General features: G+C 38.2%; 1 protein-coding gene across 2 annotated transcripts in view; it reads right to left on the reverse strand.

Moving 5' to 3' along the window:
* The window catches only part of LOC121728378 (lysosomal acid glucosylceramidase), a 28,380-nt gene that overhangs the window by 4,668 nt on the left and 6,829 nt on the right, over positions 1 to 16,883 (reverse strand). For both annotated transcript variants that reach the window (XM_042116550.1, XM_042116549.1), the window contains exons 5-9: positions 8,449 to 8,605; positions 7,424 to 7,584; positions 6,216 to 6,339; positions 4,393 to 4,506; positions 3,911 to 4,058 (exon numbers count right to left, since the gene is read on the reverse strand). In XM_042116550.1, the coding sequence (XP_041972484.1) occupies positions 3,911 to 4,058; positions 4,393 to 4,506; positions 6,216 to 6,339; positions 7,424 to 7,584; positions 8,449 to 8,605 (704 nt within the window). The remainder of the gene's footprint in view (positions 1 to 3,910; positions 4,059 to 4,392; positions 4,507 to 6,215; positions 6,340 to 7,423; positions 7,585 to 8,448; positions 8,606 to 16,883) is intronic.

Below are 16,883 nucleotides of genomic sequence, written 5' to 3' on the forward strand. Positions count from 1 at the left end.
ATTTTTAGAGAAAGGCTATAGGTTATATTTTATCACACTAAGACTAATAGCAGCGAAGAAATAGAAAAAAATGTGGAAAAAACGGGGAAAATGATTTGAAAGGGCTTATCTCACGAACTACTGGAGCAATTTTTCTGTTATTTGGCACAGATAAGAAGTAGACCACGTGAAGGATTATAGGCTATTTTTTGTGGACTAATTTGTCTGTGAAGTATCTAATTTACGCGGGCGAAGCTGCACGGAACGTTATATTTCGCGTGGTCACGACATCACGCGTAAACGGCTGGACCCATTTTGCTGAAATTCGGTATAAAGATACTTTGAGTCCCAAAAAAGAACATAGGATACATTTTGTCCCGGAAAAATGTACAGTTACTGTGCAGTAACTGTACATTACTGCACAGTAACTGTACATTAATAGTTTACGCGCAAATCATAAAATTATATTGTGCAATATAATTTTATGATTTGCGCGTAAACTATTCAATCTATTTTGATGGAATTTGGTATGGAGATACTTTGAGTCTCGGGAAAGGACAAGGATTACTAATTTTGTCCCGGAAAATGTACGGTTCCCGCACAATAAACTTTTATGATTATCGCCTAAACTATTCAATCTATTTTGATGAAATTCGGTATGGCAATATGGCAATACTTTCAGTCTCGGGAAAGGACAAGGGATACTTTTTATCCCGGAAAATATACGGTTCCCGCACAATAAACTTTTATGATTCTCGCCTAAACTATTTAATCTATTTTGATGAAATTTGGCATGGAGATTGGACATACTAATTTGAATCTGGGACAAGGAATGTTTTTTGTCCCGAAAAAATGTGTGGTTCCCACACAATATACTTTTCTGATTTGCGCGTAGACGACTCAATCGATGTGATGTGATTCATACGTGGGAGAGCCATGCTTCGGCACGAATGGGCCGGCTCGACCGGATAAATACCACGTTCTCACAGAAAACCGGCGTGAAACAGCGCTTGCGCTGTGTTTCGCCGAGTGAGTGAGTTGACCGGAGGCCCAATCCCCTAACCCCTACCCTGTTCCCTTCCCTACCCTCAACTATTCCCTTCCCTTCCCTTCCCTACCCTCCCCTATTACCCTATTCCCTCTTAAAAGGCCGGCAACGCACTTGCAGCTCTTCTGATGCTGCGAGTGTCCATGGGCGACGGAAGTTGCTTTCCATCAGGTGACCCGTTTGCTCGTTTGCCCCCTTATTTCATAAAAAAAAAAAAAAATGTACGGGAAGAACAGCTATTTAAAACTAAAGTCCACGCGGACGAAGTCGCGGGCAACAGCTAGTTAATAATAATAACATAGTTAGCTTATATAATGAATAATGATGCAGTGCGATGAATTAATAATTACATTCTTTTTGAGGTCGTGTTGACTGTTGATCATTAATTAGGTATTCATGATCAATGAAAATGGTCACTATGATCTACGAGTAAGAGATAAAAAAGTTAAATTTCATTGTAACAGCTGTCCTTTTCTTATAACATTAGGGGGCAAACGAGCAATAGGACCACCTGATGAAAAGCAACTACCGTCGCCCATGGATACTCGCAACATCAGAATTCAGAAGACTTGCAGGTTAGTTGCCGATCTTTTAAGAGGGAATACGCTCTCTTCTTGAGGTTGGCAGGTTGTATTGGTCTGAAAATACTGCTGGCGACAATTCGTTTCAGAGTTTTACAGTGCGTAGCAGAAAGTTACGCGAAAAATGCGCTGTGGAAGTCTTCCGCTCATCAAGGTGCTGAGGTGATATTATGCGTGGAACGATGGCGAAAAGTTGCTGTAAGTATGATTTCGAACAATTCCTCAGAACACTCCCCGTGATGCAAACGATAGCAAATGCAGAGCGAAGCCATATCTCGGCGTAATTCCAAGGGGTCTCGCTTGTTTGAAACATTATGGCAGTCAACAATCCGAGCCCTTCGTTGGATACGATCCAGTGGAAGTAGTTTGGTGCCCCTGCCCAGAGATGAGAGCAGTATTCCATGTGAGGCCGAACCTGCGCCTTGTAGAGCTATAGGCATTGGATTGGATCAAAATACTGTCTCGCTCTGTTAAGAACACCAAGCTTCTTCCGTCTTCGAGGCTAACTTGCCCTTACCCTCTAGATGACATCGGAACTGGACTTCGCTCGATATGTTTACGCCAAGACGTATTAAAATGCTGGGGGAGATTGTTAAACCCGTGTTTTCAAAAAGAGGACAATATACAACCTTTGGTGACTTTTTTGTGGTGAACGCGCAAACATGACGTGTCTTGGCGGGGTTGATTCGGACTAAGTTAAGTGTACCCCGTTTCGGCTATAAACAACATTTAGCCGATAAATATTCGCGGTATATACGGCATCACAACACCAGTAATATCACCTGCAGAGCAATTAATGCCATTTGTATATAACATGTCATTGATATGCAGTATGAATAAGGTAGGCGATAGCACACAGCCCTGAAGGATACCAGCGTCAACATCTGTTGACGCTGGTATCCTTCAGGGCTGTTTCAGAGTATCAGAGTATTCAACGTCAACTACGATCTACATGATTCTGTTTGCTAAGAAACTTGTGCCACTTGCATAATTGAACCGATCAACAAACGAAGTTAGCTCTCTTTTTTAACCCCCAACAAAAAAGAGGGGTGTTATAAGTTTGACGTGTCTGTCTGTCTGTCTGTCTGTCTGTCTGTTTGTCTGTGTGTGTATCAGTCCGTGGCATCGTAGCATCCAAACGGGTGGACCGATTTTGATCTAGTTTTTTTTTGTTTGAAAGCTGATATGATCGAGAGTGTTCTTAGCTATAATTCATCATCATCAGCCTGCTCAGTGTTGGACAATCAGGGTTTATCTGGTTCATGAAAGGCCGTTAACAACTTGTAGTCGTTTGATGGGTTTTATATTTCATTCTAGTTCGTGACATTTGTGAATATACAATATACGTATACACATAATGATGGAAAGTTGACCTGGTGATGCTGCATCACCTGGTAATCAATAGGATATCCAATTCCTCGCCAACTTAGAGCAGAGGTTTCGTGTTTGGGCTCATTTTAATTGCGACAACCAGTAAGAAGTAGATAAAGTATAAACAGTAAATATTTACATGCTGCTGCTGCAGCATCACCTGGATTCTATAGGAACCGAGCTTCGTACGAACCCAAAGTGGAGGTTTCATGTTTGGGCTCATATTAACGGCCTCATCGAAAAGGACATTGATAGATGGTAATCATGAGAATATGATTCTGTTGATAGGAATTATTCTGCACTTATAACCAACACAAGTTTAAAAAGTATGAAATAAAATTAAATTGAGAAATTTAAAAAAAAACCCGCCAAAACAACTTTAAAAAGTAATGAAATAACATTTACTGCCTTTAAGTTCAAATAATTCCTAACTTGTGTAAAGTATTATTTTAGTCCATAATTGTTGTCAAGGTGTGTCGGGGGACCGCTAATGTAGATGTTTGATTTCACATAACAAGTTTAAGGATCAATTCACAGCGATCTGAATCGAGATAGGTAACCAGCGACTTGGCGGTTGTAGGTTGTAGTTTACTTGGCGGTCCCCCGACACACCGTGACAACAATTATGGACTAAAATATTACTTTACACAAGTTAGGAATTATTTGAACTTAAAGGCAGTAAATGTTATTTCATTACTTTTTAAAGTTGTTTTGGCGGGGGTTTTTTTAAATTTCTTAATTTAATTTTTTACTCGTTTACTGATAAGGTATGCACAATGCACATTGCACATTGCACATTGCTCTGAATCTAACGACATGGATAGTCGCAATAGAAGTGTATAATTGCCGGCCTTTTAGGAGAGAGAATGCTAGAAAATTTTATTTACGTAGGTATGCTATTATAAACTTGACTGTAAAATGCCCGTCATACCTTCACAAGCTTCTGTTCCAATGATAAATTTATTTGGATAAGTCTTAGTCACAGTTTCAAATATAACGGCCGGTACAAACTGATCTGTGTAGTAGTGGACACCTATCCCGTCAATGTAATCCAGCGCATTTGGGGTTTCTCTCAACATCTGGAATTTAAAAATATATATTATTACTAGCTCTTGCCTGCTGTTTCGCTCGCCTGAAATGGTATCAGGCGTGATCAATGCTCATTGACAATCTTGTGGTTGTCACAACTTAACTTAAATTTTTGAAAGTATATCTTATAATTAAACAACTCGAAATGAAATGAAATCAAATCATTACTTATTAGTTATTTATTGTTTACGAATTAGAATTATTGCAACTGAATTGTGAAAATTTTACTGAATTGTAATTGAACTGAACTGAAATGCGGCTGAAATATGACTAAATTTCGGTTGAATTGCAACATTTTTTAACAAAAAAGAAAATTAAACTTACAATATTAAACCAATAAGGAACGGTAATTCTTTGGTCGTCCCCAGTGATAATTTTCAGGTCTTTGAATGTAGAGTTACGTATAGTCGGCCCTAGGTTGTCTACGATCCAGTGACCCTGAAATTTTATTATTTGATAATAGGGTGTTCCCCTTTTTTATTTTTTTACGTAAAGGTTGGTGCAGAGGGCGCCACTAGCACATACAATAAATAATCCGACAATATGTTGCACACGTCATATTAGAAATACTAGCTGTTGCCCGCGACTTCGTCCGCGTGGACTTCAGTTTATAGCGCGCGATGTCAACAAAATTAATGTCAAAAGCTTTTATAATAAACCCTGGTATACTCCACTCGGGCTAACTTGTCGCTAGCGGTTATTGACTCCCTGTCAAAAACTTGTCATTTTCCTTATAAAACCACGATTGACAATATCTGACACTTCATTGTCAATCGCGGTTTAGGTATATGGAAAATGACAAGCCCTGTCAAACAGGGAGTCGATGACCGCTAGCGACAAGTTAGCCCAAGTGGAGTATAGGTACCCCTTAAATCAAAACAGCTGTGCAGTGTGCACATAAAATTTCATTTTGGTAAAATAAAACTTTATTTAAGTATGCCAAATTTTAAAGTACACTTAGCCCCCCAATAACACAACTTTACCCATAAACTATTTATCATTGATAGGTATAAGGTTTAAAGGTTACGTAACTGCATAGATAAAGTACTGAGTTATTTAATAACGTAAATAACGTAATAGAAATAACAATCGAAAACATCGAAGATCTAATCATAGAGTACATTCTTATAATTGGGATCTAATGAAGGATGATACCACCTCTTATAGAAGGACGTTTGGGTAAGCGTCAGCGCGATGTAGGAGACGGCACGGCGCCATCTATTATGAATTTTTGAAACTAACTTAATTTAACCAAATTTACGCATTTTCACCGCCTTATAACCCTTTGTTCCAGTTAAAAAGTAGCCTATGTCCTTTCTCAGGCTTTAGACTATCTGTGTACAAAATTTCATTACAATCGGTTCGGTAGTTTTGGCGTGAAAGCGAGATAGACAGACAGACAGACAGACAGAGATACTTTCGCATTTATAATATTAGTATAGATTGACAGAAACGTCGAATAAAACTTTTTGTTTACTGTCTATCCTGGTGTTGCCTCTAGTATGAAAGCATTGCATTAATATAATAATTAGGTTAGGTTAGGTATCCTATTACTTCATATAGGGAAACTCTCCCATCGTAAGTAGTAGACAGTAGTCATTAGCCCTTTGTTGGAAGATAAGACTGCCAAATAATAGGATCTTCTGTAGTAGGAACTCTTAGGCCAGTATAAATAGTCAGTACTTAAGATGCGACCCGGTCTCAAGACGCGGTTCGGCTCTGTGATTGGTCCAAATTTTGACAGCCAACCAATCGCAGAGCCTGAACCTGTGTCTTGAGATTGAGATGTACTGACTATTTATACCGGCTTTAAAGTGCCACCAATTGGTATGTTTAACATTAATTACCTTATTTATGTTACCTGACAATTAAAGTACAGTAAGACGATTATGCTATAAGTGTAGTGAAGTTGAGTACAGATTATTTTATGTCTGTCTGACTGCCACTTCCATAGACCAACAAAGGTGGTCGAACAACACAGGAAAGTGAAACCAAAGTTTTCTGTAGCTTTAAGTGCTTACTAGTAGACGTGGTGACTTAGAAAAAATATCACAGCCGAATATAATATTATAACCTCCTCCTTTTTGGAAGTCGATTAAAAATGTTCTTGTGAAATGAGAATTATCATTTTAGTACCTGCGACTTACCATATTTTTCACTGTCCATCCCATTGAGTTGAATTTTGCGAACGAAAACATCCCGTTGATAGGCTCGTTCGTGGTAGTCATTCCCCATATTGGTATTCCGTATTTATTATAGTGTTGAAGAAACCTGAAATGTGAAAGGGACTTGGCATTACTCAACCATATGGGAGATCGCAGACGACAGACTTTTTGTGCGATCGAGTCTGCGGCGCCCATACAATAGGCACGGCGCGACCATGCCGACAGTATTTTGATATCGTTGATGCCGACTGTATGGGCACAGTATAGCAATATGACATAAATATTGCTATACTTACTGTGGTATAGGCGCCGCAGACTCGATCGCACAAAAAGTCTGTCGTCTGCGATCTCCCTATTACTGAGGTGCGCACTCTATTACGGTTTACGCACCATACCTAATTATTTTATTCCATAACTAGATGACGCCCGCAACTCCGTTGCGCCAAACCTTCAAGAAAAGAGCGTATACCCTCTTAAAAGGCCGGCAACGCACCTGCAGCTCTTCTGATGTTGCGAGTGTCCATGGGCGACGGTAGTTGCTTACCATCAGGTGACCCGTTTGCTCGTTTGCCCCCTTATTTAAAAAAAAAAAAAAAATCGTTTATCGCGCATGAACCGTACATTTTTCCGGGATAAAAGTATCCTATGTCCTTTCTCGGGGCTTAAAGTATCTCCATACCAAATTTTAGCAAAATTGGTTCAGTGATTTGGGCGTGAAGAGCTAACAGACAGACAGACACATATTCACATATTTTATAATATTACGTTTATAATATTATTATGGATCCATTATTATTAGTTATATGATTAAGAACCAATTGGCAATTATGATTCTTTTAGTAAGTAAAATAATGATTTATTATAGGGTTCCGTACCCAAGGGTAAAAACGGGACCCTATAATTACTGAGACTTCAATGTCTGTCGTCTGTCCGTCTGTCTGTCTCCGGGCTGTATCTCAAGAACCGCTATAGCATACAGTAGATAGGAGTAGAGGCTATAGCAACAAATACTAAAAATGAAATAACTAAAATAAATATTTAAGGGGGGCTCCCATACAAAAACACATTTTTTTTGTCTATTTTTGCTCTATAACGGTACGGAACCCTTCGTGCGGGAGTCTGACTCGCACTTGGCCGATTTTTACTTATAAAAATAACTCATTTTTTAAAAAGACAACAACAAAACTCACTTAAGGTGATAATCGGCGTATGTCTGATAATATTTCTTCTTGAGCTGACTGTATCCACCGTAAGTGTCCACCGTCTTCATCCACAGCGGCGGCGACCAGGTGGTAGCCACCAGGTGGATGGGGGAAGTCGCTTCTTGCATCGCTGCTTTTATCATTGGAATCTACGTCAAAAGTTAATAATAATAGAATAAAAAAACGACTTCAAAATACTTATTTTTTATTTTTTTTATTTGGAAACATACAGTGTTTATTCAATTTATAGAAGGCTGTATAAAATCTAGACACCATTTACACATTTTCACATTTAGAAACTAATTCATTACGAAAGCTTACAAAAACTTACATAAACTCACTTATAGAAAAATTATAGCTTATAAAAAGGTAAGTACAGACATTTATAATTATTATTAATTTTGAAATATTTAACTAATCGTCATCGTCGAAATGTCGTTTAATATTAATTACTGATCTTTCAGTAATTAATATTAAACTACAAACGACAGTCAAAGAACACCCTCAAACCAATGCTTAGATATAAGTATTTTTGTGCCGGTAACCGTAGAGTTAAATATGTCTAAGTCATATTTAACTCTACGGTTCCTTACCCTCCCCTATTACCCTGTTCCCCCTTAAAAGGCCGGCAACGCACTTGCAGCTCTTCTGATGATGCGAGTGTCCATGGGCGACGGAAGTTGCTTTTCATCAGGTGACCCGTTTGCTCGTTTGCCCCTTTATTTCATTAAAAAAAAAAGTCAAAACGTTTGCAAATCGTTAAAGCTATTACAAGATCTTATAAAGAAGGAATTTTTTCTATAGTTTGTGTGGGAAAAAGGGATGTAAATGGGATTATAAGAGGACATTCTGGAAGATCGACTGGGGACTTTGATGTTAACGTACATATACGTACGTACATTTTTAAAATACAATTATTTCTTTAACTACCCGAAATGTAAATGGCACGGGTAATATAATAAACAATAAACTTTCTAGTATTATATTAGTATTATATCACTTTCTCTACTTGCCTTATATTTACGATCTTCAATAGTTAACGTGTAATTCGTCAAAAGAGTGTCGTTCTCAGGTAGCTCGTTGTAAGCATACGGGTGCGTTGAGAAGTCCGTACCACCGATGGGCACTCGCATCATATTGTATTCCAAGCCGTATTTACTGAAATATGACCTGTGAAGAACGTTACTTATGAACAGTGTGCATTATCGTGTGTGTGTTAACGTGGGAGAGCCATGCTTCGGCACGAATGGGTCGGCTTGACCGGAGAAATACCACGTTCTCACAGAAAACCGGCGTGAAACAGCGCTTGCGCTGTGTTTCGCCGAGTGAGTGAGTTTACCGGAGGCCCAACCCCCTACCCTATTCCCTTCCCTACCCTCCCCTATTCCCTTCCCTTCCCTACCCTCCCCTATTACCCTATTCCCTCTTAAAAGGCCGGCAACGCACCTGCAGCTCTACTGATGCTGCGAGTGTCCATGGGCGACGAAAGTTGCTTCCCATCAGGTGACCCGTTTGCTCGTTTGCCCCCTTATTTCATTAAAAAAAATATAATAATTCCAGTAAGTACGAAAACGTTTGAATTTACTAAGTGGCCGTTGCAACTATACTTACTTAAAAATAAAAATAAACTCTCGCCCTTGCGGCTACGCCCGGTGTGCGTGTATATGTCGCAGGGAAAAGAAGATATCAGGGATATCCCGAAATCCCTAGGGATATCACGAAATCGCGGTAGATACCGAATATTCTTGTTTCTTACGTCTTCTTACTAAACAAATCTAGTGATATGTCATTTCACTAAACTAAATCTTATATTACCGGCGGTATCCGGTTTTCTGACATTTCACTAGATTTAGTTTAGTGAAATGACATATCACTAGATTTGTTTAGTAAGAAGACGTAAGAAACAAGAATATTCGGTATCTACCGCGATTTCGTGATATCCCTAGGGATTTCGGGATATCCCTGATATCTTCTTTTCCCTGCGACATATATTTCTCTATGGGCTACGCGTAGTCAATTCAGACCGTAACGTGACGCGTAGAAAATGCATATTTTCTAAAGTATGGATTTGACAGATTTGCAAAATTTCTGTAAAATGAATGTTGTGTTGCTTCTAAACTATATTTAGGTGTGTGCATCAGTACTGAAAATTCTTGTATTCTATTGACTGTAATTTTTTAAATGCATGATATGCTGCTATATTAAATAAATAAATAAGATATCTCACGCTCATGAAATCTGTTAATTCAGTACATATTTTGAAATGCATAATATAATATTCTATGCGTCGCGTTGCGGTCTGAATTGACCCTTACGATACAAGTATTTTATTTTTTGGCATTTGGCCTCGTGGCCTAATACTAATAGAACAAGAACCTGACGTAATAATAGAGCAAAGTCCTGATAAAAGCTATAAAAGATATATTATATAGATAGAACTACCTATACTGCATTAGTTTTTATTTCTAAATAGTATTAAAATGTTAACATGCCAGTTTTTATTACTCTATACCTCACTTAAATAATTGCAGTTGGAATTAAAATAATCTAACATTAAGTAATTAAAGTATTATCGAGTTCATTAAATGATAGCAGGTGGTGATCATTACTAAATTGACAAAATTCATAGGAAGTAGGTATTGTATGTAACTAAGTATATATTTTATGTTTCCGTAAATATGGGACGGAAAACACACTTTCGCATTTATAATGTTGTATTTATATTATACAATGCGGAATAGACAAATAAGATTATAATAATAGGTAGTAGACAATATTATTAATTTTATAATATCAGTAGTTGTGTTAAGCAGCGAGAACCCAAAGTTCGTAGCCCGGCTTGTAGAATGTAAGTAAATGTTCGTACAACCGGGCGTAGCCAGTCTACAATTTCATATTGAAACAAAACTCTTCCTGTTTTTCCGTCTGTAGCCAATGATATTATATGAAAAACTCATCTGTAGAGGATTTTACGTTTCATATTCTTTGATGACTTATTTCGGACGGCTGATGAGTGGTGACAATCACAGGTTCGGGGTGTGTGAATATTGATAATTGAACATACTCCTTGAACCTGTGATTCAGCTTACTTTAGCTTGGCCATCGACTTGGCGGTAGAGCTCTTTTGCGTTAAAATAAATGTTGTTTCTACGTTTACTTTCAGTACTTACATAGAATAAAATAGAAAATTCTTTATTTGTACAACATAAACTAAAAAACACAATATAGGAAAACTATGTACAAATAAGTGGTCTTACTGCAAACATCAGTCTAGACTGATAATAATTGTGACGTTATCTGGAAAAAGGGACCTTGTGGAAGGTTCTAGTTTCCGAGATAATTGCCTTTAAAGTAAAGTGTCGAAAAATAATCTTTTTTTTTTTCTTTTTTTGCTCCATATTAATTATAAACAGACTCTAAATTTTGATATGACAAAGACACGGGTTTTAAAAACGATTTTTATAGGTTAAAACTTAAAATATTATATCTTAAAGTTTAGTAAAAAAGGGACCTTATTGTCGGTGCTGCAGTCGAGAGTCGATTGCTGCTTTCTGTCGGCACGGTATCTATATTGTTATACTACTAGTAATTTGCACCAAGCTGAAAATCGATAATATTGATTAGAATATCTGAGGGCACGGCAGTGCCCCCGCCTTGTAGAGCGCGAAGCAAACACTGCCGTACCATCATTTACAGGAATCATTTCACCGCATTTTAGGCCCCTATTTGAGAACATCTAGAGGTCATTAAGTTCCAAAGTTAAGCTAAAGCTAAGTTTCTCATTTATGACAATCACTCCCCCACTCTAGATCATCAAAATAGAACTAGTACTTCCCATAAACTCAGAGCTGAAATTTGGCACAGATTTTATTGTTTAATGGCCACATAAAGGGAAAACCATAAAAATTAGCCAAGTGCGGGTCGGACTCGAATTTGAATATTTTAAGCCCCCCTTAAATTTGAAATTTAAATTTAATTTAACAATTAACGTAAACATATAATTGAGGATTTTGTGAAAATTTCAAGTGCCAACCTCTTGCCATTATCGATATCGAGCAAAAAAGGCCAAAAAAAATTTAGGTTTTTGGTATGGGAGCCCCCTTTAAATATTTATTTATTTTTACTATTTTTGTTGTTATAGCGGCAACAAAAATACACAATCTGTGAAAATTTCAGAAGTCTAGCTATAGCTAGACGGTTCTTGAGATACGGCCTGGAGACAGATAGACAGACGGAGAGACAGTTTTTACCCTTTGGGTACGCAACCGTAAAAACTAGGATAATCGATCTGGAGTACCTGGTGACCCTGATTAGAAAACAAAAGAGCCCAAACAAACTATTAGAGATCGACATGCCACCTTTACAAAAAATATTCAACTTGGTGGGCCGCTTCATTTAATGTAAAAAATCAAAGGTCTGAAGTATCTGACGAAGAACCCTCAGCTGGTCTCAGCTGTATTAGAGATTTGGTGATGCCCCTCAGATCTGCAATAGTTGCATACCGTATACGTTGCTGAACATGAGACGAAATGCATGTGCACGCGTGTGATAATAATAATAAAACCCACACCAGTTTCGATGACGATGGCCGGTTTCATTGAAACCAGGCCAGTTACGCAGCAGTAATTTTATAGTGCCCAAGTGCGTGCGCAGTACACAAAAGTAATCTCTATTGCTTTACTCGCATAACCCAGTGCGACGAAAGACCGACAAAACTGGCGAGAGATCAGGCGCAGGACCGACTTTTTACATGCCCATCCGACGCATGGTCCATGGTTATGGATAATCTTACTCGTCAGACAATCAAGTGATCAACCTGCATTGTCCTAACCTAACTTGGAAGTCTCGAATCTCGATGGAGAAGCTTGTTTATCTCTAATAAGGGTTCCTGGTTGACTACGGAACCCTAAAAAGTAATGAAATCTAGACAAAGTCGTACCAAGTCGTTCCTTTATTTTTATAAAATCTCAGAAATATAAGTAAATAATAAAAAATATGATTAAATAAATATTTAAATAAAATAAAAAATAATGTACCAACTACGAAATTAATAGTACTTTTATATCTTCTTTTAACTTTATTACTAAAAATGTAACGACCGACATTAAGGCCCCTTTTAATATTTATGAATACTTCTATGGTAACTATGAGAAATTACATGTTTTTGGTACACGTCTTGTTACTAAAGGCAAGCCTGTCCCACTCGCGCGTTTAGGTATCGAACCAGCCCCGGATCTTCAATTTTTTTCAGGCGGGGCAAAAACTAAAAAATGCCACCCCCCACGGGCGTATATATAGCTTTGATAAGGGGGGGGCGGTCCCCTAACGTAAAAAAGCGGCCAAGTGCGAGTTGGACTCGCCCATGAAGGATTCTGCAGCAGCCTAAATACCATAATATTATATTGTCGATTGGACAAGTAAGATGGATAGTAAAGTGGGGGGTCCGGACCCCCAGGACCCCCCCCTTATATACGCCCATGCCGCCCCCCCTACCTACTTATGTTTATTTTCACCTTTATCATCCATATAATTTCAGCTATCAATATTATGTAGGATATATTATAATATAATTAACAGGGTAGGGTTTAAAAGCGTGCGAGAGCCGGGCGCGTATTTTGAACTATGCCTACGCGCCTCGCGAATAATAAAATATGTTCGTGCAGCACGTCTCACTCCGCAGTCCGCGCTCAGGGTATCGCGGGTATCGCAGGGTATCGGTACCGCGGTCAAGTTGATATGGCCATGAAATTGCTGTACTTGTGCTATTATAATATATTTTATTACGTGGTCAATGATGAGTTGTCCATTGGTCCGTGAAGTATGAATTTGGCCGCCCCCTGAATTTGCCGCCCGGGGCACAGACCCCGGCTTGCCCCCCCCCTAGATCCGGGGCTGTATCAAACTGTAAGTACCCCTTTAAAGCTTTAAAGGGGCAGATCACAAGGGACTCACAAGTGAGCGGTGACGCGCGCGAAAGATTTTTTCGTCGCATATATCTACGTACTGATTTAACCGCAGCTGTGACGGAATCGTTCTTAATCTGATAAATATGAACAATTGAAAAAAGTCAAAGAAATATTTCAATAAAGTAATTTAAGACTTTAAAACACAAAAAAAGATTAAAAAAATACACAAACATAGCAAATAAACCTATTTGTAACAAACGAACCGCATACTACACATAAATAAACACAAGTTACAACGTTTCAATTGTAAAAAATTCCTGACCAGCTCCTACACTATAATTGAATATAAAACTATTATAAAATATACGTTGGGTTACTAAAATTTGATTATTACTATAAAAAGTTTGCTATTAGTAGCTATAGTAATTAAAAGAAGATTATTTTATTTTCTAAAAGGTGACAATCTCGATTTCGTCATAAAGGGTACCTCTTAGGCCCAATTCACACAGGATCGGCAGCGGCCGGCAGCGGCGCGAAGAGCGCTTTTAGTGTGAAATAATTTTAAACTTTATTTACATACTTATAACTACTAGTATCGCTTGAAAACTTCAAAAGTTCTCGAGGCGCCGCGCGACCGTTGGCGGAAAGTGCTCGCGGCTTCCCGCGACCGCGCGCGTCGTCGCGAGGCGCCTCGAGGCGCCTCGAAGCGTCGCGAGGTACCGCGAGCACTTTCCGCCGACGGACGCCCGGTGCACAGTGGATCGAAAATCGAGAATCATAGACATAAGAACTTGAATTTCCAGATGTCATTTTTTTGGGCTGAAATATGGGCTCCTAGTTGTTATTACATAATAAAATGTAAAAAGACGCAGCTACGTGTAATAATAAAGGAGTTACAATTTTTTTATGAAAGTAAAGAATACGGATCATTTAACAAAAAAACAATAGAATATGTCAAGTTGTTCCAGACAATTTAATTTAATTCAGTTGGAAGTTTTAAATTGTTACTGGGGACATTGGAAAAAGAGAGGGTTGATACATTATATCGCCATAATAATTTGTTTCTTCTTTCTATTTGAATTAAGTTTTTAATTAACCAAAATAAAGTACCAATGGACAGTTTTTAATTAACCAAAATGAAGTACAAATGGTGCCGTAATACAAAATATGCCAAAATGTGAGTAATAATTAGTACTATAATAGTGTGTGAGGATATAACGGCCAACCATGCGATTCCAGAGATATTATTTTTTATATTATTCCACATTTTATTATTTTTACATTTTATTATGTAATAACAACTAGGAAAACGTATTTCAGCCCAAAAAAATGACAACTGGAAATTCAAGTTCCTATGTCTATGAAACTCGATTTTCGATGCACTGTGCGGCGCTCTGAAGGTAGCGCGCGGCCGACGGCGGCCGCGAGCGTCCACAAGCGGCTGCGAACGTCTACAAGCGACCGCTCGCGGCGACGCGAGCCGCCTCTGCCGGCCTCGCCGCGCCTCGCCGCGCCTCTTCTCGCCGCTGCCGGCCTCGCCGCGCTTCTCCGCGCCGCAGCCGGCCGCTGCCGATCCGGTGTGAATTGGCCCTTACGCGATAGAAAGAGAGCGCACATGTGCGCAAATATAAGGGCCAATTCACACCGGATCGGCAGCGGCCGGCAGCGGCGCGAGGAGGCGCGGCGAGGCCGGCAGGGGCGGCTCGCGTCGCACAGTGGTCCGAAATCGCTAAATAGTGGACATTCGCAAAAAAGTTAGATTTTGGTGTGGAAAAAAATACCATCCGATAGATTTTAAGAGGAGTAACAATAAATCCTTATTAAGTTTTTTATAAAAATGTATATTTAAGGTGAAAAAAAAATAATTACGAAAATGTTGTATGGGAAAGAATCTATAAATAGATTTTTTGCAAAAACTACTATATCATTCTGGTTCATTTTTGAAACAAGTAAAGTTCTAGTGGTATATAAGGTTTACAAAAAAAAATACGAAAATTTACGTGCAGCCTTTTTCACTCAAATAGCCAATACGACTTTTTTTCAAACTATTCCAATTGGCTATTTGAGTGAAGAAGCTTTAGAGGCAAGGAATAAAGAATTTAGAAATACTAGAGAGATATATACTAGAAAGACGAGTCGAGCAGAAACTAATGAAGACTTGTTGCACAACTTTTTAATAAGCTCTAATCCATATTTGTCTCACATTCGTCCAAAGTGGTCTAAAAATAAACACCAAGAATTTCATCCAGACACAGTCGACCTGTTGCTTGAAAGACCTCTTTTATCAGATGATTACGAAGAAAGTGAAGTTGTGTCATTACAAGGCGATGATAGCATTGGAGATCCACTATGTTTGTAAAGCGCGTTGGTTTAATTGATTATTATTTATTATTGTTTATTTATAAGTTTCATTTGAAATTGTTTGAGTTATTAGTGTATGTAACAATTTTCATCCTACTATCCTACTAATATTATAAAGGCGAAAGTTTGTTTGGATGTATGGATGTGTGGATGTGTGGATGTATGGATGTTTGTTACACTTTCACGCAAAAACTACTGAACGGATTTTAATGAAACTAAACAATAATATAGCTTATACATCAGAATAACACATAGGCTACAATTTTAACCGACTATCAAAATGGGGGAAGTGTTATGTTCGTTTTTTTATGTTCAACGATTACTCCGCCGTTTGTTAACCGATTTTCAAAATTTTTCTTTTGGCATATAAGGTAATTTTTTATTATATTCACAAAAGTGTTGATCTGATGAAGGATCCATAAGTAATCGAGGGAACTCCTCAAAATTTATAGGGAAACATGTGGTGACTTCGATTTCATGAGAAGTATTCTAAGCATATGCTACCAACATGTAAGATTTTGCACCGAGTTATACCTGGTATACCGTGGTTCGGAAGGTGCCGAGAGAACTCCTGATTCTTTATAGATACAAGTTTGGGAGTTTCGGCGTTGTTTTAAGAATGGAAAGCATATGCTACTATACAAATTACATTCATCATCATCATCATCATCACTACCATATTATACCATGCATGATGCATCGTCCCATGATTATGAGCTTATTATGACCCTGTTATTGGTACTTTTCATAGTCTTTTAGATCGAGCCTCGAGTTTGTCAAGTGATAATTTAACTAACAAAAAAATCTATACTTAATATTATAAACCTAAAGAGTATGTTTGCTTAAACGCGCTAATCTAAGGAACTACAGGTCCGATTTTAAAACTTATTTCAGTGTTAGATAGCTCATTTATCGAGTAAGGCTATATATTATCACACTAAGACTAATACGACCGAAGAAACTTAGGAAAATGTGGGAAAAATGGGGGAAATATTAGAAAGGGTTTATCTCACGAACTACTGGAGCAATTTTTATAGCAATATTTGGCACAGATATACAGGGTGTAACAAAAACAAGTGATAATACTTTAGGGTGTGTACGTGTTCCTTGTAGAGAGTTCACTGTGAAAGTAGCAGCGCTAAAAGACCAAAATTTTTTTTCACTTTTGTATGGGGAAACTC

Source organism: Aricia agestis, chromosome 6 (genome assembly GCF_905147365.1).
Source record: "Aricia agestis chromosome 6, ilAriAges1.1, whole genome shotgun sequence".
Lineage (NCBI taxonomy): Eukaryota > Metazoa > Arthropoda > Insecta > Lepidoptera > Lycaenidae > Aricia > Aricia agestis.